This window comes from Drosophila rhopaloa, unplaced genomic scaffold, assembly GCF_018152115.1.
Source record: "Drosophila rhopaloa isolate 14029-0021.01 unplaced genomic scaffold, ASM1815211v1 contig_3, whole genome shotgun sequence".
Lineage (NCBI taxonomy): Eukaryota > Metazoa > Arthropoda > Insecta > Diptera > Drosophilidae > Drosophila > Drosophila rhopaloa.
Window position 1 is genome coordinate 6,586,823 of NW_025335123.1, and position 19,384 is coordinate 6,606,206.

General features: G+C 41.2%; 6 protein-coding genes across 7 annotated transcripts in view; 4 read left to right on the forward strand and 2 right to left on the reverse strand.

The window, feature by feature from the left end:
• Window positions 1-836: 836 nt before the first annotated feature.
• On the forward strand, window positions 837-1,508 carry LOC108042694. Its single transcript, XM_017121094.1, has one exon. It carries the CDS (start codon window positions 885-887, stop codon window positions 1,482-1,484), a length of 600 nt encoding a protein of 199 aa, XP_016976583.1. The 5' UTR covers window positions 837-884; the 3' UTR covers window positions 1,485-1,508.
• A 900-nt stretch (window positions 1,509-2,408) lies between these two features.
• Window positions 2,409-19,384, reverse strand: part of LOC108042983 (nuclear RNA export factor 1) — a 34,169-nt gene continuing 17,193 nt past the window's right edge. For both annotated transcript variants that reach the window (XM_044461231.1, XM_044461230.1), the window contains exons 4-10: window positions 7,282-7,803; window positions 6,824-6,933; window positions 5,225-5,261; window positions 4,337-4,566; window positions 4,097-4,271; window positions 3,369-3,880; window positions 2,409-3,304 (exon numbers count right to left, since the gene is read on the reverse strand). In XM_044461231.1, coding sequence (XP_044317166.1) covers window positions 3,205-3,304; window positions 3,369-3,880; window positions 4,097-4,271; window positions 4,337-4,566; window positions 5,225-5,261; window positions 6,824-6,933; window positions 7,282-7,803 — 1,686 coding nt within the window. In that variant the 3' untranslated portion in view covers window positions 2,409-3,204. The remainder of the gene's footprint in view (window positions 3,305-3,368; window positions 3,881-4,096; window positions 4,272-4,336; window positions 4,567-5,224; window positions 5,262-6,823; window positions 6,934-7,281; window positions 7,804-19,384) is intronic.
• Window positions 10,198-18,714, forward strand: LOC123036931. Its single transcript, XM_044461237.1, has 3 exons — window positions 10,198-10,408; window positions 18,181-18,264; window positions 18,334-18,714. The coding sequence occupies exons 2-3, from the start codon at window positions 18,196-18,198 to the stop codon at window positions 18,469-18,471; spliced, it is 207 nt and encodes a 68-aa protein (XP_044317172.1). The 5' UTR covers window positions 10,198-10,408; window positions 18,181-18,195; the 3' UTR covers window positions 18,472-18,714.
• Window positions 10,382-10,941, forward strand: LOC108042652. Its single transcript, XM_017121051.2, has 2 exons — window positions 10,382-10,492; window positions 10,562-10,941. Exons 1-2 carry the CDS (start codon window positions 10,424-10,426, stop codon window positions 10,697-10,699), a joined length of 207 nt encoding a protein of 68 aa, XP_016976540.1. The 5' UTR covers window positions 10,382-10,423; the 3' UTR covers window positions 10,700-10,941.
• On the forward strand, window positions 15,475-16,421 carry LOC123036930. Its single transcript, XM_044461234.1, has one exon. The coding sequence runs from the start codon at window positions 15,755-15,757 to the stop codon at window positions 16,154-16,156; it is 402 nt and encodes a 133-aa protein (XP_044317169.1). The 5' UTR covers window positions 15,475-15,754; the 3' UTR covers window positions 16,157-16,421.
• LOC123036928 (putative sodium-dependent multivitamin transporter) lies at window positions 16,432-18,150 on the reverse strand. The gene has a single exon (XM_044461233.1). The coding sequence runs from the start codon at window positions 18,111-18,113 to the stop codon at window positions 16,602-16,604; it is 1,512 nt and encodes a 503-aa protein (XP_044317168.1). The 5' UTR covers window positions 18,114-18,150; the 3' UTR covers window positions 16,432-16,601.

Consider the following 19,384-nt stretch of genomic DNA (forward strand, 5'->3'; position numbering starts at 1 on the left):
CAAAACTACTTATAATATGATATAACCAAAAAAAGCTGCAGTTTGTTAAATTTATTGTATGCTTGCAATCGATGTCAGGAATAAAATATATATTTTAATAATAAAATGAAAAATTTTGTAAGCAAATTGAATTTTGTATATAACATGTTAATTAAAAGTATTTTATTAGGCCAGTTAGCCTAAAAAGTGATCAACATATGTTATATCGGATAACAGTGTATTAACAGATTTTTAATTTGAAGAGCGCCCAGTTGCATGCAATGTATTTTTTGGTTTAATTAAACAAATGCAACAGCCTAACAGTATGCAATTCTATATTACAGCTCAAAAGAAGGTAATTCGTATGCCATTTAACGCTGCGAATAAGAAACCTTAAAAAGATCCAAATTCTACAACTGGAACTCCTTGGTATATGCAAACCAGAGGGATGGAACGCGACCTCGAGGTGACCAAACATAGAAAAAATAAAAGGCTGCTATTAATTAAATTACCCTCAGACAAGAACCAAAAAACACTGAAGGGACAAATATTTTCAATGGTAGGCCATCTTAACGGAATATTGGCCGTGTACATAAATTCAATGTCTACTAATTTAAAATGGATAATTTTAATGTTATACAAATTTCAGTTAACGCCATGTAAAATAAACAGAAGGAAAAGATTTAGATAAAAAAATCAGATGGAAAAGGTTTAGAAATTATTTGGGGTCTTGGAACTTTTTGAAAAAACAAATAGGCGCCCTTTTTTTTACGATCATAGTGGGATATTTGTATTCGCTCATCTCATTACATGTAAAATATAAGTTGTGATTCATTTTTTAATCAGTGTGGATCATGAATCCTATTTGCAAAGTCGATATCAATAGCCCAGACTGCCAGGAATGGATGGTCCAAGTCTATACGAAATGCCGGGACCTCCTCAACAATACGGATATGTTGCCCATGTGGTGGCTGGACGATTCTCCTGCTGTCTTTAAGGCGGACGTCGAGGGCATGACCGCCGTGGATTGCCATCGGCTGAAGCGGGAACTGGCCAAGGAAGTGAACGAAGAAGCCGAAGTGGAGGCGAATGAGTTCGATCTGGGCAGAATTATGGGTCTCGTTCTGGCCTTGGCTGCAATCTTTGTTCTTTTCATTCTCCTATGCGGGCTAAAGCGGCGAAAGAGAAATTCTGATGAGGTCGAGGCTTTTAAACCTGAGCCAGAGGAAGCGCCACCAATCTTTCGTTTCCTTAAAAAGAATAAAAAAAGGGTCTGCAAAAGCTGGATGCGAAAGAACTGTCGACCCCTTTTCCTCCACAACGAGACACAAATAAAAGAGTTCAGTATCAAGGCTGAAAGGGAGGTGGCTGTCCATACCGAACGCACCCAGCAGAAGATTGCCCTGTGGACAAAGGCCCGGGACCGGGAAGCCCAGAAGAAAATGGATAAGCTCCAACGAACCACAGAAAAGGCCTCGAGAAAGAAAAAACCGCAGCATCATTGATCGACTATGGGCACAACAGTTTTAGTATATTTTTTAATAACCGATGAGTTTATTTTATTCTTAATATTTTTATAAGTGAAAATATAAATAATTTGAAAAGCATTTAATAATAACATGCTTATCTCATGATAAATACTAGGTCCAAGTAAAAAAAATTGTTAACAGATTTATGTCAATTTCAAAATTTTATTATATTTATTTATATTATGAAAAAAAACATTAAAAAATTTTATTAAAATTAAAAATAGAAATGAATAGCATTGACTTGAACCATAGTTTTTTAATTTTAGAAAAGTTTTAATGACTTTTTGTTTTAAAAATTTAGAGAAATAGCCCTTAAAATTTATTATTCTACTATCTTTCATTCAAAAATAACAATTTAAATTATATTTTATAAATGGGGTTGCCCTTGGAAAAGGAAATATCAAAAAATGAGTTTGGTTTAGTTAGCATTAAGTTTTATTTTATACAGATCACAATTATGTTGTTGTCTTAAAACTACTGTGCTGCGGATCAACATTTCAAATTACAAGCAACTCTTCGAATTTCTTAAAAAATACATTCCTTGTACCCTTAAAAATGTGGTATAATTTTGGTTACCCATTCGTTAAGTTTATATAATCTTTTTTTTAAAACGATCTTGACTGAATTACATATTTCGATGCTTTTTTAAAGATAATGGACAAAAAATCTGGATATGGAAATAGCGATATATTCCAACATTTTTTGAATCTAAGGCAATAACCAAAACTGAGCTACGTAAATGTAGCTAATCGTGACAAGGTTTTAATATCATATTTTTAAATTGCCCTTCTGCAATTTATAACGAATTTCAGTCGATTCTAGAGAGTCAATGTACATCAAAATAGTGAATAAAACTTTCATAACGTTTAAATAAAAATAAAATAAAACGCAGTGTTGTCATTCGATTCTAATAAATTTATTTACGATTCTACACTTAAATATTTATATATATAATTTCTATATACCGCACACTTAATTTTAATTGGACTTACGGCTAAGCATGAATTGAAGATGTTGTTTTTGCTATTAAGGAAAAAAAAGTAATGTTGGTTTCTGATTCATTACAAAATTTACACAATGGTCATTGTTATTGCTTGTCCAAGTTTCCTACTAATAAACGCTTGTTTTCAATTATGTTTGTATTCATTCGATGGTCTTTTTATATCAAAATTTAAGGCTACTTGAGAAGCGGGACAGACAGGATTAAAAACGAGGGCGAGAGATGCACTCCATACATCGCATTTGCCAGGAAAGCCTTGGTGGCTTAAACTATAATTTGTTTTGCTTTTGTTTTGATAACATTGATGTACAAATTATTTTTTCGGTGTGTGGGTTCGGTTAGGGTTCTAGAAACAATTCTTAATTCTAAGGGGCAACCGTTCGCAGACTCGTCCTGGCACTCAAGTTCTAGTGTTGGCCAGCGGGTCTGCGGACGGAACTTAAAGCGAGATAAATATACCTATCAAAGGGCTATAATCGTTGTGGCACAATGTCCGCAGAGCTGGGCTAACAATCGCTACTGCCCGTTTGTGGTCACAACTTCCCAGTTTATTACAGTTTAGGGGTGATTCCAAATGATTTATAAAATAATTACAAAACGAAAACAAATAAACAAAACATTTGATTTTGTGTACGTGGCACTTTGCTCTGTTTATCGGGAGCATCAGCAACTCCTACTAGTCCAACTTTTTTAGATTTACTTGACAAAAGCCTCGGGTGGTATTTTGTTTTCCTTGAAAAGTTGCTCGAACACAAAGGCGGCATGGTTGTAATCCCAATTCGTTTCCTCCAGACATCTATTTCAGTGAAAGACAGGTGTTAACCAAGTTGTTTAATTATGTGTTGTGAAATTGGACTTACTTTCGGCTCCATAGCACATTCATTTGGCTCTGCGCACTCATGGCTTGTATCATCTGCATTTTGGTGTTTTCATCTTGCATGCCCGCTGTGCCGCTAGGCGCAACCGCTACTGGGACTGCGGCACTGCCGCTGTTCACCGGTGAGGTGGATGCCAGCGGAGCAGCCGGTAGAATGGCCACCGCCCCAGCCACCGCACCAATGCCGCCCGGATTGAGACGGCCCTGCAGACCCGTCGCCAGCTGCGTGCTGGTCGCCGTGACACTTGCCGAAGTCGAGGCCATGGCCCCGGGAGCCGGCTGGTGCTGCGATCGCTTGAACTCGCGCACCTGCTCCTGCGAGGCGTTCGTGATGAAGATGGTCTCGTTGCGGATGCAATAGCCGGTGTTCTGCGGCACCACCACGTAGGTGCGGGCAAAGTGGCGCAGTTCATACGACTGCATGGAGGCGGGAGTGCTGGCTTCGCCGCTCAGCTCCTTGAATAATCCAGTCACGGTAAACACCATCATTGAAGTCTGGGTTTGGGGAGAAAGTATGATTAATTAAATGTTTATACACACAAGATGAACTTAAGTCCACAGTAAAATCAAATGATTAGTGAGCCCGAATTTTATGTTTTTCTTTGTCTATTAATGTTAGATTCGGTCTTTTATACAAACGGATAAGAAATCGATAAGCAGAAAATGTGGAATGGGGATATCCTGCGGATTCTACTTATAATTTTTGCTCACATTGAAAATAGTCAGATCGACGGTGAAGGTGCGACGCTCGTGCAGTGTCCGTGGCCATTCGTCCAACGTGGAAACGCAGGCCAGACGTCCGTATTTCAAGTGCCGGGTGCGGTGGTCGTCGCTGTTCACCAATCTTCGCAGGTTGCGATTGAACTTCCAGAAGCTATTCAAGCGGCTGTAGTACAAGAAAAGACGAGTAAGGATCTTGATGTCTGGTTTTCTTTAATGAATTATGCGTACCTTCCCGCCTGATTGGCTGACGGCATCGTTATAGAGAGCATTGAGTTTTCGTGGTAGGCATCCAGCAGGGACTGCCGGTTGTCCGAGTCAAATATGCGGAAGTACTGGTCCAGGAACTGGCGCACCACCTCGGCGCCGGCGTTGTCGCACAGGAAGGAGGCCTTCGTATCGAGAATTCTTCCAGACTCGTTAAGATCAAAAGTAACCTGCGGCGCCAGGGCCTCTCCATCCTAAATGGGGTTAATTGGGTTATGGTTTGTGGCAGGGACTGAAGAGAACCGGTACCGGTACCGAAACCGTTTCCTTTTTACGGAACCGGAACCGTTTCCTTTTTACGGAATCGGAACCGTTTCCTTTTTACGGAATCGGAACCGTTTCCTTTTTACGGAACCGGAACCGTTTCCTTTTTACGGAACCGGAATCGGAACGAAACCGAAATTTTAATTTTCGATTGAACCGAAATTGGAATCGGAACCGCTAACAGATTTTTATAGGAGCCGAAACCGGTATTCCAATCGGTTTCAGTGCCTGGTTTGTGGGATCTTTGAAGCGAGAAACTAGCAGTGATGGGAATCGAAAAATGTAAAGTACCATTTCCTTTATTTTAAACCTTCTTGATATCCATATAGTTGTCCCAATTGAAGGTTCACTTCACTTTAAATCGTTTTATTGATCAGTTTTCTTTAAAATTCTATAGGAGATTTTGACTTTTACAAAGTTTTCAAAAAGTAGTTTCAAATCCAGAACGTGGTTATATTTAGGTCACTTCAAAGTTTAAAACTAGGATGTTGAGTGAAAAATATGTATTAACAGAATCAATTAGGGAATTCCCATCACGCTGCCAACTAAGGGGAAAGTTGAAAAGATTCTGTGGGGCTTTGCACTTACCAACTTCAGTAGTTTAGGGAACTTGCGACGTACTTCGCTGTAAATAGTTCGAAGTGGATATTCGGCCGTATTTTTGTTGGCATTAGCGGAGAGGCGATGATAGATATGCGAGTTAAATAGTGAGAAATAATAATTAAATGGGTTTTTTGTGGGGTGTATGCGCTGCAGGAGTTGCACTCAAGCTGATACCAGGGGTGACTTCCCTGCGTAATGATCTCTAATGCTATGCATAGTGATCTACATACAATTTTAACGCTACTCGACAGGCTCACAAAAGTTCGCTGAGCTTTGATCAGCTGAAGAGGCAGAGGCACTAGGTGCTTGGCCATTGTTGTGCCATTATTTGAATGATGCTACTTTTTGAGTGCAGCGGAAAAGTAAAATTGGGCAGTGCATTGTGCCTAGGCATCTTTTGTGTTTATCTTTGTTTGTACTTTCTTTTTTTTTCTTTCTTTTTTTCTTTTTTTAGTTGGCTTTTTTTTCACACGGTGTGGCCCCAATCAAAAAGGTGGCTTCGATGGCCGAGTGCAAAAGCTAAATGCTGCGTCACTTCAGTCCAATGCGTGTCCGTTCATGTCACGTCACGTTCACACACGTCACATCCACAGGCGGATCATGCACCCAACGAAGCCGTACAAAAGAATGTAAACGACTGGCAACCCAACGTAGCGGCCGCTGGCGCCAGCAGTAAAGTCGTCCGGCTGTTTGTATTTTTTGTCCTAGTCCGTTTGTTTAAGGTTTTTGTTTTTTGTCCTGCTGGACGCTGCGCACCTTAATGGGGGGTCATTAGCACCACTCCTACTCCTCCTCCTCTTCCTGGCAACCGCCGCAAAATCAACAAGCGGCGACACAACAACGCAACACAACAGCGCGCACAGGGCACGCAGCTAATGAGAACTTGGCGCAACCGCAAGTGCGCATGCGCAAACGCGTGCGTGCGCTGGCGTGGAGTGGTTACATGCGTGTGCCCGTGTGTGTTGTAGCGGGGTGCGCGGTGGGTGGGTTGGTGGATTTTTATCAATTATTCGATTTTTGTGATTTTACCATCGGTGTTTTGCTAACGTTGTTTAAGTTGCTGCTGTGTTTGGGACTGCAGCATGTCCGCCTGCTCAAATGGAAATGCGAACGGTGCGGGTTGTGTAGGTTCAGTAGCGTCGTTAGTTTAGCTTTGCATGGTGAATTGATTGGGTTCCAACGTAACATTTTTTATATATTTTTTTTTAAAGTTTTTTTTTCATATTTTGTGTATACATTTTTTACTGCCCTGCCCAAAATCTGTTCCAATGCTTGAGCGCTGCCCTTGCTTTAGGGCAGCTAATTTCGAAACTGTTTTCCTCTAAATGCTTTTGCCTTCTCAACCGCTTTTCGTAACTTGACTGAAGGCCTTTCAAGCTTAATTGTAGCAAGCGAAGGATTTCCACCTGGTTTTGGGCTACAATTCTGCAGCGCATCAGCTTGAAATAAGAATGGAGACAACAGAACAATGGAAATTTGCTAATCCTAATTCCTCTGTGACTCCCGACGCGGCAACTCCCACGTCGATTATGTGGCAGCATCCTCTAGAATGGTTAGAAGAGAGCCGATCACACCATAGTATACCTGATAAATTGTTGCGAATCCTTATAGCGAGAACGGCACGGATTGTTCTTTAAAACCAGTTCCAAGATGGACAGGTTGCGAAACACCACAAGGTGGGCCAATGATGGTATCTAGAAAATGAATTGGGTTCAGTACGTTATCTAACTCTTAGGCAATAGTTTAATTTTGAGAAGGAAAGAACGCTTTAGTCGCGTCGTTAAAAAAATTTACGTTTGGACTTCTTTTTATGCTGACAAAGAAAACTATTACAGTTATTGGGTCAGAATCTCGATTTGAAAACGCTGTTTAGCTACTACAACATAAATTGCGTGCTTCTTTGTACACCACTTTAATTTGTATAATTTATTCTTAGCTTTTTTTTTTTTTTTTTGTCCGTCGAACTAAATTTTAAGTAGGTCCATATTGGGTTTGGTTATCTAAAAGAACAAAAAATGTCAATGATTTTAGGAAATACTAACCTTGTTATCCCCCAAATAGAGGATCTTGAGGTTCGGTATACGCTTCTCAACGCCTTTGAACGCCTCCATGCTGGTCATGCAGTTGTCATTCAGGTTGATGGCCTCCAGATCGGGAATATTTTCGCAGATAATGTCGATGGCGGCGCTCATCACGTTTTGCCGGAAGAGTGGGCAGAAGATCTGTTTGAGTTCGGGGTCGGCATGGAATCGGGAGAGATCCAATGCCTTGGTCTGCAAGTTGAACCGCTTGGCCATGGTGACCTTCATCTTCTCCTTGAAGGCATCGTCGATGGCCACCAGTGGTATTCCGCTGCGCACGCGTGGCATTAGCCTATAACCATCGGGGAGCTGGGCGTGCCTGCCCAGATGTTGGATGCGCTCGGCCACCTCGTAGTCGTCGGTGAAGAAGACCACGCAGTTGCGTTCTGCCCGCCAATATTGCGGGATGAAGACGTGGGGCGACATCGCTGCCAATAGGGCCCGCAAAAGTGTTTCCTTTTCGTATATCTGTGCATTTTGTAACTGCAAAAAGAAAATGGAAAAGAAGAGGAAGGGGATTCATTAGACGTCTGGCAATTATATAGCATTGTTATATGGAGCACAGATAGCAGCGACTCAAATTATCTCATCTGCCAACTCATGACCAGCCCCAGAATGGGCGCTGTTCTATTTGCCAGCACTGCTCCACATTTCGTGTTGGTTTTGTGTGATCCATCGAAAGGGAGTGTTAGAAGCAGATATAGCTCCGAAAATCTAACCACAGGAAAGCACGTACAAGTCTGTACAAACATGAAGTGGTGTTCAGCTTTCCCCAAGTAACTCACTAGAAATCTTCTGAACTTTTGTAAGCCACCGAATAAAGACATATTATAGTAAAAGGCACAGTGCTGTCTTTTTGTGTTAACATAATGCTTTTCTAGTCTACTCGTAGGAATGTAAAATGTATGGCATTTATGGAATTATAAGACTAATTTAGTAAGTAAGGATTGCGTCTCTTCCCTTCCGACTCAAATCATTATTAATCTAGTTGGCCAAACATGACTTTAATTACCACCGTCATTTAATAATTATGACCATCGTTAATTGGCTCTGTTCACCCGTCACATAGCACCTAATTACGATATGAGAATTAGTGGAACGCATGCCATTCATTTCCGAGTCTTCGGACTCGTACTCGTCACCTAATTACATTTTCGGGCGAAGCAGCCTTATCACTCAAACTGTCAGAGATTTAATTACGATCACTTATCCGGATGTGCTGAGTGTATGGCATGCAAAAAGCAGGGGTGAATCCGAGAGCAACCAACTCCGACTCCACTGGCACTTCCTCTGCTGCCAATGCGAAGGTCAAAGATCTGGGGCCGATACCAATATCGGTCACTTGACTATTGTTTCTGGCCGCTGAAATCTAATCGGACTGCAGCAGACGTATGTACATACATATGCACCACACCATATATAGGCGTTTGTATACAAAGAATCAGCTGAATCAGTGGTAATTCAATTTATGGGATCACTTCGGGTACAGTCGGGCACAAAGATGGGGGCCATATTCACCGACGCATGCGAATAATGATCGTGTGAATGATCGCCATGCTCCCACCCCCCTCCGTTCGTCATTCGCCACTCGACCCTATTTATATCAGCGGTATCACAACAAGATAAGTCTGCGAACAGCCGCACATCTAGCCCACTCATTCATTGCGCATTAATGCGATAAATTTATTTATTACGGGCATTAGCTGTTATTATTATATTATATATTTTTGTCTCCCTTGTCCAACACCCACCCACCCTGGGCAGCCCTCGCTTTGGGTTGGAGTTGTTAACCCTAGTCTGTTTTTTTTCCGGTTAACTATGGCAAATCAGCATAAACCCCTTGCTGTCGTATTCTAAAATGACAAATTGTAGTGTTTGTTCAATTTACCAGCTCTGTCTTCTTTTTGTTTAACTTTACTTTGCAATTTCTTCGCCATACATTCCATGAATAAATATTTACTAGGGTTAACCACAAGCTGTGTACTTTTCCAGACTGGCCTGCCTTCTGTTTAAAGCCCTTAATTAGTATACTGAACTAATGGTCTATTAAGGGCTCAATTATTATCTCAATTATCTATAGCTTTATTCATATAAATTCATTTAAATATGTTAAAATCTCTAGTTATACTGACATTGGTTTTTTTGTAGCTTTCCATTTCGGTTTAAAAGTTGGCGATTAGAAACTAGTTTGAAGAGGTTTCTGTGCCCTCAGTAAATTATGGTAACTTTTACCATTCATTTTTCTAAGATAATATGATAAATGAAAGGATTTATAGATTATGAAGTTAATAATATATTCCAAAGGCTTTTACTTTAATTGTGCTTAAAGGAAAAGTAAGTTAATTAATAACCAGGCTTTACAAATCCTAAAAATGGATAAACTTGTATATTTAAGGCGGATCGGTTATGATTGATTGCGGTACTTATATTGGTACCTCCTCTATATTGGGCCTCCCGGGAGGTATTATTTGGAAGGTTTGGCCCTCGAATCGACCTCAGACAACAATGCCAGTCCAGAATCGAACGGACGCACCTGATCGATAGGCAAATGGAACCGTTAAGCCGACAAGGCCAGGTTCGCTTTCGAAAATAAAGATGATGACTGTGTTTGGGGGATCGGACACTCTCGGCACCGACAATTCCTCCCGAAATGGGGAGTATGTGGGGGTGGTAGGTGGAATGTGAGTGGTTTGTTTATACAGCTCACAGAATATATGTATTTATAACGCTTGTGTGTGTGTGTGTGTGTGTGTGCGGGGATATATGTAGGTACACTTTATTTATTGTATTCAACACAATACAAAATACGAGCTCGCTGAGACATATTTCTAGAATTGATATGGAGCTATGACAACTCCGGCGTCGCAGTCGCAGCTGGCGGCGCAGCTTGGATTGGGTTGGGTTGGGCTGGGTTGGCGTTCGCGTTGGCGTTGGCTAACAAGTGAGCACCGGCAAACGGCGCGGCATTCGCTGACAGACGTGCGACGTTGAAGCAACAACAAATAACAAGTCCCTGGACGGAGATACATAGGTTTATCCCCAACGTATATCCCCAACCCCACCCCCACCCAGCAAGGAACAAATCCAGATACAAACATTTAGCATGGGAGGCTGTTGCTCAAAGGACTTGGACGATAAGCGCTCCTGGAGTCCCGAGGAGACCAAAAATGGCGTAAGACCTGCACACATGTTGACCCGTTCTAATGGGCCAAGAGTAATGCCCATTGCCCCTCGATTCTAGAGCACCACATCGACCATCATTGCCCAGCCGCTGGACGAGGTGGGCAGCACCGGTGTCTTCACGTTAACCCGCACCACCACCAGCACCACGCGACAGGAGAAGACGGTGACCACCACCAACGACGAGCAGGAGGAGTAGCCGCCACCTCGCCCGCAACACGTTCCATTATTTAATATAAACCTTTTTTTACACTTCTGTTGAATCGATTTCAATGCCATGTGTGTTTGCTCGGTGTGTGAGTGAGTGTGTGAATACTGGAATGTACATACGGACAATGTGAATACGAATATGAATATGAATCAAGTTAAGCTGTTAACGAGTAATTATTAATTGTTATGCGCCTGAATTCCAATTTCGTAATAAATTGTTGAATCGCTAAATATTGAATCCGCTTCACAGTGCCGGCAAAACAAACTGGGGTTCTCAAGCAAATCCAATGCATTCATTGTCATTATGAAGTGGATTGGATTCAAATGATTAGCTTTTTCGTTTCTACTGATGTATATTAATTTAAACACAAAAAGCTAAAACTATGAATCTGAAAGTTACTAAAAGATACTCCACCTAGAGTTCTACAAAAAAAAATAATAATATCACTAGAAAAATGCAAAATGAACTCGACAAACGCTGTGTTTCTCTATTATTTTTTTCTATTAAATTGTTTATTTTTTCTTTTCGTGAGCTAAGTGGATGTTGATGTGATTCATTGAATAAATATCGAGTTATGATGAAAACTATACAGTTTTGCTTCTGATTTCATTTCCTTTGGAAATGTGCAAAATCGGATATGTTGAAGTGGATAAACTTAAAATGTGCATATTAAAAATATTCAATAAAATACCATACACTTCCAAAACCTTCTCCATTAACTTTTTTGATTCTACTGTTGTTGATCAAAATATAAAGATAATTTTTTGTGGTAAGATGGTATAATACTATACCATCTATACTATAATAATAGTACGTAAGCTCCCCCCGCTGACCATCAGATTTTTCATTTCCTTAGAACCTACCATATTTTAAGTGATTATATTTAGTGATTAAAAAAAATATATAAAATGGGACCTAATAAGAGTTCTATATATTTCGTAAACTAAAAATATTTAGCTGCAATCAACCATATTCGCTTAACCGAAATCTACTGTACAAATGTGGGATAACAGATTGGAAAACCGGGACCACGAGCGGGGCGAAACCGGGGAATCTGCCAGTTCAATTGACGAGATAACAGAAACGATCCAACGCATTACTGGCCGATGACATCAGGCGATGCACACAACCCACAACCCACAACCCACAGGCAAAAGGGCAGTAAACGAAGCCGAGTGGAAAGCTGGAAAGTTGGGAGCTGAATGTGAGTGTCGGGGGTTTGGTTTTACCCCCCACAGTCTGTCATATTCCGTGAGTCAGTTCTCCTTGGCCCAGACCACGGTTATCAGAGGTTCTGTTTTTGTTCTCGACCACAATGACTAACGAACGGGCACGTGTTTGCCGTCAGCAAGCCACTAATAAAAAAAATAACAACGATCAGTCATTCCATCCATGCATGTCTTGGAATGTTTTAGCCATTCCATTCACACGTTTTCATAGTTTTAATATAGCATAGTCTACTCGATCCAAAGTGGTCGCATGCCAGCTGTGAATCCATCGAGAAAATGCAAATAACACTGCCAATCGCGATATTCAATTTGCAATTATCAATACTTGTCCAGGTCGTTACATGCAACTCGACAATCTCTAGTTGTTTTGTTGTCACTCAAGAACGTCGTTACGTGTATTTGTCATATCGTAATAATAATACATAATAGCCCCATATAATAATAATAACTTTGTTGACATTGATTCGGCGAACGTTGGACTGATTTTCAAATGTAAATTATATGAAAAGCTTTTATCGAACGCCTGAAGGCAGGCAATGTAAATGTTGCCACGGGTAATTAAAAAAGCGTGTTTGATATGAATATAGAACTCAGCCAATAAATCTATCCAGAGCTTATGAGTTTAGAGGAAAAAAAATTAGCATTGGATGTTTTCCTCAAAAGTAAGTAGATAAATACAAATGTATACAATTTGACATTTGAATAATTATATCTGCAAAGCTAAACAAAAATTGGTTACTCTTAAAAATATATGTTACAAAACGACGATCACGACTAAATGAACTCATTAGTTGATGTTGAGCTTAGGGTATTATATTTTAAGTATGTACATTACGGCGTTCCAAATTTGTAGAACAATTTTAAGGTTTTAAGGGGTTATCCGGGTCTTGACACTTCAAAAAATTCATTTTTTTCAAACTTTTTTATATAATAGTACAAAGTTTCAGGAATGTTGTCTGAAAATTTCAAGTCGATCGAAGCAAAACTGTAGGAATGGGAGAAATTTAAAGCCCAGCGCGTCGAACGTCACAACGGGCCATTCGGGCTCTGGCGTCGGGCAGATGCGGCACTTTAAACGCGTTTTTCTCAAAACCACTTTTTTGAAGTCGGTAGTCACGATTTCTCAAAAACTATTGCACCGATCAACTTCTGCTTTTGCACACCTCTTTTAGACATAATTCTCTTGTCCTTAACGGAGGGATTTTTAAAATTTTTTTTATGAAAAGCGCTACAAAAATTCAATTTTTAATTTTTTAAAAAAATGGCTCGTAGAGGACAAGCGAGGCACATACACTATCAGAATAATTTTAGTTTTTTAATTTCAGACAAAAATTGGCGGAGATATTTTGCCTACCGCAAGGACACAATTTTTTATGAGGTCAAGTTCAAGCCTGCCTCAACGGCTCAATTTTAAAAATATTTGGTTCAAATTTTTACACAATGTTGGTCAAACCATAAACATTAATGTACAATAAATTAAATTTGTGAAATTGTCATAAGATCTTTAAAAAAAATTTACGAAAATAGGCTTTTTTTCGTGCTCCAAGACCCGGATAATCCCTTAATGTCGATTTGGTGCTTTTAAGGCATATCGGATGGAATTTTTTTGGAAAAATGTTTTCTACCTGACATTACTTGTCGTTTGAGAAATTTTTACGGAAACTTTAAAACCATTGTGCAACGCCTTAAACTGATGTCTAACAATTTTAATATTATTTTGACCATAAGAAAAGTTTGAATTTTGTATTTGTAATTAACCAAAAACATCTTACGTTTCCTCCTTTAAGATTTAAATTTTCTTAATAATTATAACATATTTATATTTAAACAATTATCTTATATTTTAAAAAGTCATTGGATTCCGAATCGCGCATACTAAAAATTCACCACCTTTCGATGGCATTCAATGTGTCTGGATTTTAAACGCGGGGCGTCACTTTTAAGCAAAGCGACTGGTTAATCCATATCTACTTCAATTATTGAAAGTTATTCACGATTACAACGGTTCGTTCAATTGGGTTTTTCGCCAGAGAGAGAACGAATAACAATAGATAAGATTAGGCCAACCAAAATGCAGAAAATAGAAGACAGCGGGCGTACAAACTGCGCAGATAAATTGAATTGGAGGCGGACAAAAACGTAACACAAAATACAAAAGCGAATTCAAACGAAAGCACAGGCCATTAAATAACATATGTACAAGACTGAACAAGGGATCGATGTATGTGCAGCAAATGTAGATAAAATAATTTAACCGACCCTAGACTGACTTTTCAATCAAAAGCAGCCCCAATGACAGTGTTGCGAAAAAAATATTAAACACTTATTGTTTAGACGAATAAACTTGTACGACACTTTAAGTTATATTTAAGTACAAGCAGTTTTTACTTTAATTTTAAAATTCGGGTTTACAAAAAACCTCCTGATATATGTATTTTTTAATTTATTGTAAGATGTTTACTTAACATTTCAATTTAGTTTGGGATTATATATATTCGATATATAATTTAAAGATACAAAATTTAGTTTTTTTTTTTTTTTAATCTTTCTTATTTTTTAAATCCGAAGACATATACTGTATTTGACCCTTCATTATTTGAACATTAAAATCGAACACTTTGGTAAATATTGAATTCTATGAAAACTTAGATTTTAGGCCGTTGATTCAAATTTAAACAAGAAAGGAAAGCTAACTTCGGGCGGAGCCGAAGTTGATATACCCTTGCAGAATATTCTATAAATTATATTCTCCAAAATTATTCATATGATGCATTCTTAATACTCATAAAAAGTCCCAACTTCCTAACTTTAAAAACACCAAAGTTATGTCATTTCCAATCGTTCAGTTATATAGCAGCTATAGGATATAGTCGGCCGATCCTTATGAAATTTGGTAGGTGGGTTTGATTGGCCAACAATAAAACCCATAGAAAATTCCAACTTCCTAACTTTACAAACATCAAAGTTATGGCATTTCCGATCAATCAGTTATATGGCAGCTATAGGATATAGTCCTCCGATCCTTATGAAATTTGGTAGATCGGATTGATTGGCCAAAAATAAAACCCATAGAAAATCCCAACTTCCTAACTTTAAAAACACCAAAGTTATGGCTTTTCCGATCGTTCAGTTATATGGCAGCTATATGATATAGTGGCCCGATCCGGCTCGTTCCGACTTATATACTACCTGCAATAGAAAGACAACTTTTGGGAAAGTTTCAACCAGATAGCTTTAAAACTGAGGGACTAGTTTGCGTAGAAACGGACGGACAGACGGACAGACGGACAGACGGACAGACGGACAGACGGACGGACAGACGGACGGACAGACGGACAGACGGACATGGCTAGATCGACTCTCCTGGTGATGCTGATCAAGAATATATATACTTTATAGGGTCGGAAATGTCTCCTTCACTGCGTTGCAAACTTTTGACTGAAATTATAATACCCTCTGCAAGGGTATAAAAATCTTTACTTTTAAGATGTGATCATTTTGCACCAAGAACTTTTACTTTATATTTTACGATCCATCTTTTGCGATGGAGTGTTCTGCCTCACTTACAGCACGAGTATAATTTTGTGTTTCAGTTCTTCAAAATTGAAGTGTTAAAAAAAGCCAGATGCTACGGGGAAAAGAATGGCCTAACTGGCAGCACTGTCCACACGGGGCTTTCGAATGAGCGATAGGGGTCCGAGTGGGCGAGGGGGGCGGAAAACAGATAGAAATTGGAGCGCAACCCGAGTCCAGGCCACGATCGACAGACGAGGCGGCAGTGCCAAAGCAAAGCTACTCGCAGTCGGTCGCAAACATGAATCTCATTCCGGGTAACGTCCTGTTCCTGGTGATCCTTGGCCTTTGTCTGGCCTGGTCTCTGCCCATGACCCCCGAAAACGAGCTGGGGGACCTGCAGCCCGTGGGTTACCAGCTGCCCCGCATGGCGAAGAGCGAGGCCGAGTCGGAATTCGTCGGAAGAATCGCACCCAAAGGCGAGCACAGCGCAGAGGAGGATAAGGAATACGTTATCACACTCGTGGAGCAGTTAAATTTCGCCGGAGTGAAGGCGTCCGATAACCGGGACATGAAAACCCTCAGCTACGAGGAACTGGTCAGGCTCCTTGCCCTCTGGCATTTGAGCCAGGAGCGCCACATCTACGAGGCAAACGGACCAGACGAGCAGCCCGACCAAGCCATCGATGCTCATTCAGTTTAATTGCCTAATGAGTAAGCTCCTTTATTAAAGCCAAAGTTCAGTTAATAAAATGTGACAAGAGGAAAGAGCTCGGAGTACCCTTGTCCACGATATTACGGCATCTATGATATTCTGATATGATTGCTTCAATTTGATGCACTTTCGCATAATAAATAACAAAGTGACTTTTTTTTAATGACAACTAGTTTCTAAACATCTATAATGATAATGTGGATTAATTAGGCTCGTATAAAACTGCTATTAAACTTAACCATATTGAAAAACACCCAACTTGTTCTTATTTGAAATGATTTCTTTTTAAGGCCGCTACTTGATGGGGCGACCCAATATAAAGCTAAGTCAGCTGAATGAAACTTGCAAAGTAAGTATGAAGAACAAAAATCAAAACGGCGCCAAATAAAACGCTGCGAACAGCGTTTTTAAGCTCTTAAAAGTGTCTGTTAAGCTACGCCACAGCCTTGTGTTTCTCCCACTCGATCTCGTCCAGCCGCGGCGGGGCTGATGCAGTCTCCACCGAGATGCCGCCTATCTCCGAGCTGGTGCCGGTGACCACCAGGAGCGGCATCTGTCGCCGTTGCAGGCGTTTGGCCAGCGGCGGCACGAAGAGATCGTGCTTGATCAGTTTACAGTCCGCATCCTGGTAGATGCGCCGGTTGTTGTCCCAATTGAGGACGGCGAACAGCCAGGACAAGAGCCAGCCGCCGAAAAAGGCAATCACGAAGCCCAGGGCAGCGTACCACATGTAGCTGATCCTGTACAGGTAAAAGAAGTGCTCATCCTCAACCTTCGCTGTTGCAGCTTGGAGGAAAATGTCGCGAGTATAGCTTCTATTAATGGGACAGCCCGCCGTGGACATGTCCAAGCTAACCAGTGGGGGCTTTGGTTGGCCGAAACCGATCCAAAAGCAAAACACCAGCGAGATGAGCAGTCCTCCGATGGCTCCCTTCTCGTTGGCCTTGGTCACGTACATGCCCAGCGTGAAGAGTCCCAGGAGAGGGCCGCCAATGATGCCGAAGATTGAGAGTGCCGCCTGCAGGAGTCCTCCAATCGAGCCCGCCATGAAGGCCATGCCAATGCAGAGGGCTCCGAAGAATAGCGACAGCAACTTGGAGTACCACAAAGTCTGGCGATCCGTGAGCGTGCGTTTGGCGCAGCAGCTAACCAAAGGCTTGAGGTAGTCCTCCAGGGTGACAGCCGCCAGTGAGCTGATTATCGAGCTAATCGTTGATAGACTGGCACAGAAGATCCCCGAGACGAAGAGCCCTGCGAGGCCGGTGTACTCGCCCATCGTGTCCACGACGAAGAGGGGCATAACCTGGTCGCGCGAGTTGACCCGACCCTCCAACAGCGGATCGCAGTCGCGGTAGTACCAGTAAATGCACAGCCCGGAGAAGCAGGTGCTTACGCTCAGCAGGCACAGAATGGGCAGGCACCACCACAGGGCCGCACGAGCCGCACTCAAACTCCTCACTGCCATCAGGCGCTGGACCTGCGTTTGGTTGACCCCATAGATGGCCAGGTAGGTGGCACTTCCGCCCAGGATCTGGGTGAACCAAGTGTGCCGCTCCGTGGGATCCACACTAAAGTTGGTGAAATTGATGCGACCGTTCTCCTGCGCCACACGCCATATCGTCTCCAGGCTGCCCGCCTTCACCCAGGCGCAGATGATCACGCAAAAGACCGAGGCGAACATGAGGAGCGATTGGTAGATGTCCGTGATGAGAACGGCTTTCATTCCGCCAAGCGTCGCGTAGAAGGTACAGACTACTCCCACGATCACGATGGAGAATACCTGGTTCAGTCCGGTCACAGCTTCCAGGGCCAAGGCCGGGGCGTAGACCACAATGCCCATGTAGAGGACCATCTGCAGCGAGAAACTCATTCGCTGACAGACGTGCGACGTTGAAGCAACAACAAATAACAAGTCCCTGGACGGAGATACATAGACAGGAGACATCCCGAAAGGGGGAAGCAAACGTATATCCCCAACCCCACCCCCCCCACCCAGCAAGGAACAAATCCAGATACAAACATTTAGCATGGGAGGCTGTTGCTCAAAGGACTTGGACGATAAGCGCTCCTGGAGTCCCGAGGAGACCAAAAATGGCGTAAGACCTGCACACATGTTGACCCGTTCTAATGGGCCAAGAGTAATGCCCATTGCCCCTCGATTCTAGAGCACCACATCGACCATCATTGCCCAGCCGCTGGACGAGGTGGGCAGCACCGGTGTCTTCACGTTAACCCGCACCACCACCAGCACCACGCGACAGGAGAAGACGGTGACCACCACCAACGACGAGCAGGAGGAGTAGCCGCCACCTCGCCCGCAACACGTTCCATTATTTAATATAAACCTTTTTTTTACACTTCTGTTGAATCGATTTCAATGCCATGTGTGTTTGCTCGGTGTGTGAGTGAGTGTGTGAATACTGGAATGTACATACGGACAATGTGAATACGAATATGAATATGAATCAAGTTAAGCTGTTAACGAGTAATTATTAATTGTTATGCGCCTGAATTCCAATTTCGTAATAAATTGTTGAATCGCTAAATATTGAATCCGCTTCACAGTGCCGGCAAAACAAACTGGGGTTCTCAAGCAAATCCAATGCATTCATTGTCATTAGGATTGGATTCAAATGATTAGCTTTTTCGTTTCTACTGATGTATATTAATTTAAACACAAAAAGCTAAAAAACTAATGAATCTGAAAGTTACTAAAAGATACTCCACCTAGAGTTCTACAAAAAAAAAATAATATCACTAGAAAAATGCAAAATGAACTCGACAAACGATGTGTTTCTCTATTATTTTTTTCTATTAAATTGTTTATTTTTTCTTTTCGTGAGCTAAGTGGATGTTGATGTGATTCATTAAATAAATATCGAGTTATGATGAAAACTATACAGTTCTGCTTCTGATTTAATTTCCTTTGGAAATGTACAAAATCGGATATGTTGAAGTGGATAAACTTAAAATGTGCATATTAAAAATATTCAGTAAAATACCATACACTTGCAAAACCTTCTCCATTAACTTTTTTGATTCTACTGTTGTTGATCAAAATATAAAGTTAATTTGTTGTGGTAAGATGGTATAATACTATACCATCTATACTATACTATACTATAATAATAGTACGTAAGCTCCCCCCGCTGACCATCAGATTTTTCATTTCCTTAGAACCTACCATACTTTAATTGAAATGTCAAATTAAAATTT

What these genes read in the sequence shown, in the direction of transcription:
- LOC123036928 (XM_044461233.1), bottom strand. Translation starts at nt 18,113, where the DNA reads ATGTCTCCTGTCTATGTATCTCCGTCCAGGGACTTGTTATTTGTTGTT.
- LOC108042694 (XM_017121094.1), top strand. Translation starts at nt 885, where the DNA reads ATGGTCCAAGTCTATACGAAATGCCGGGACCTCCTCAACAATACGGAT.
- LOC123036930 (XM_044461234.1), top strand. Translation starts at nt 15,755, where the DNA reads ATGAATCTCATTCCGGGTAACGTCCTGTTCCTGGTGATCCTTGGCCTT.
- LOC108042652 (XM_017121051.2), top strand. Translation starts at nt 10,424, where the DNA reads ATGGGAGGCTGTTGCTCAAAGGACTTGGACGATAAGCGCTCCTGGAGT. An exon ending in CCGAGGAGACCAAAAATGGC is followed by an intron (nt 10,493 to 10,561) that starts GTAAGACCTGCA and finishes CCTCGATTCTAG; the next exon opens with AGCACCACATCGACCATCAT.
- LOC123036931 (XM_044461237.1), top strand. Translation starts at nt 18,196, where the DNA reads ATGGGAGGCTGTTGCTCAAAGGACTTGGACGATAAGCGCTCCTGGAGT. An exon ending in CCGAGGAGACCAAAAATGGC is followed by an intron (nt 18,265 to 18,333) that starts GTAAGACCTGCA and finishes CCTCGATTCTAG; the next exon opens with AGCACCACATCGACCATCAT.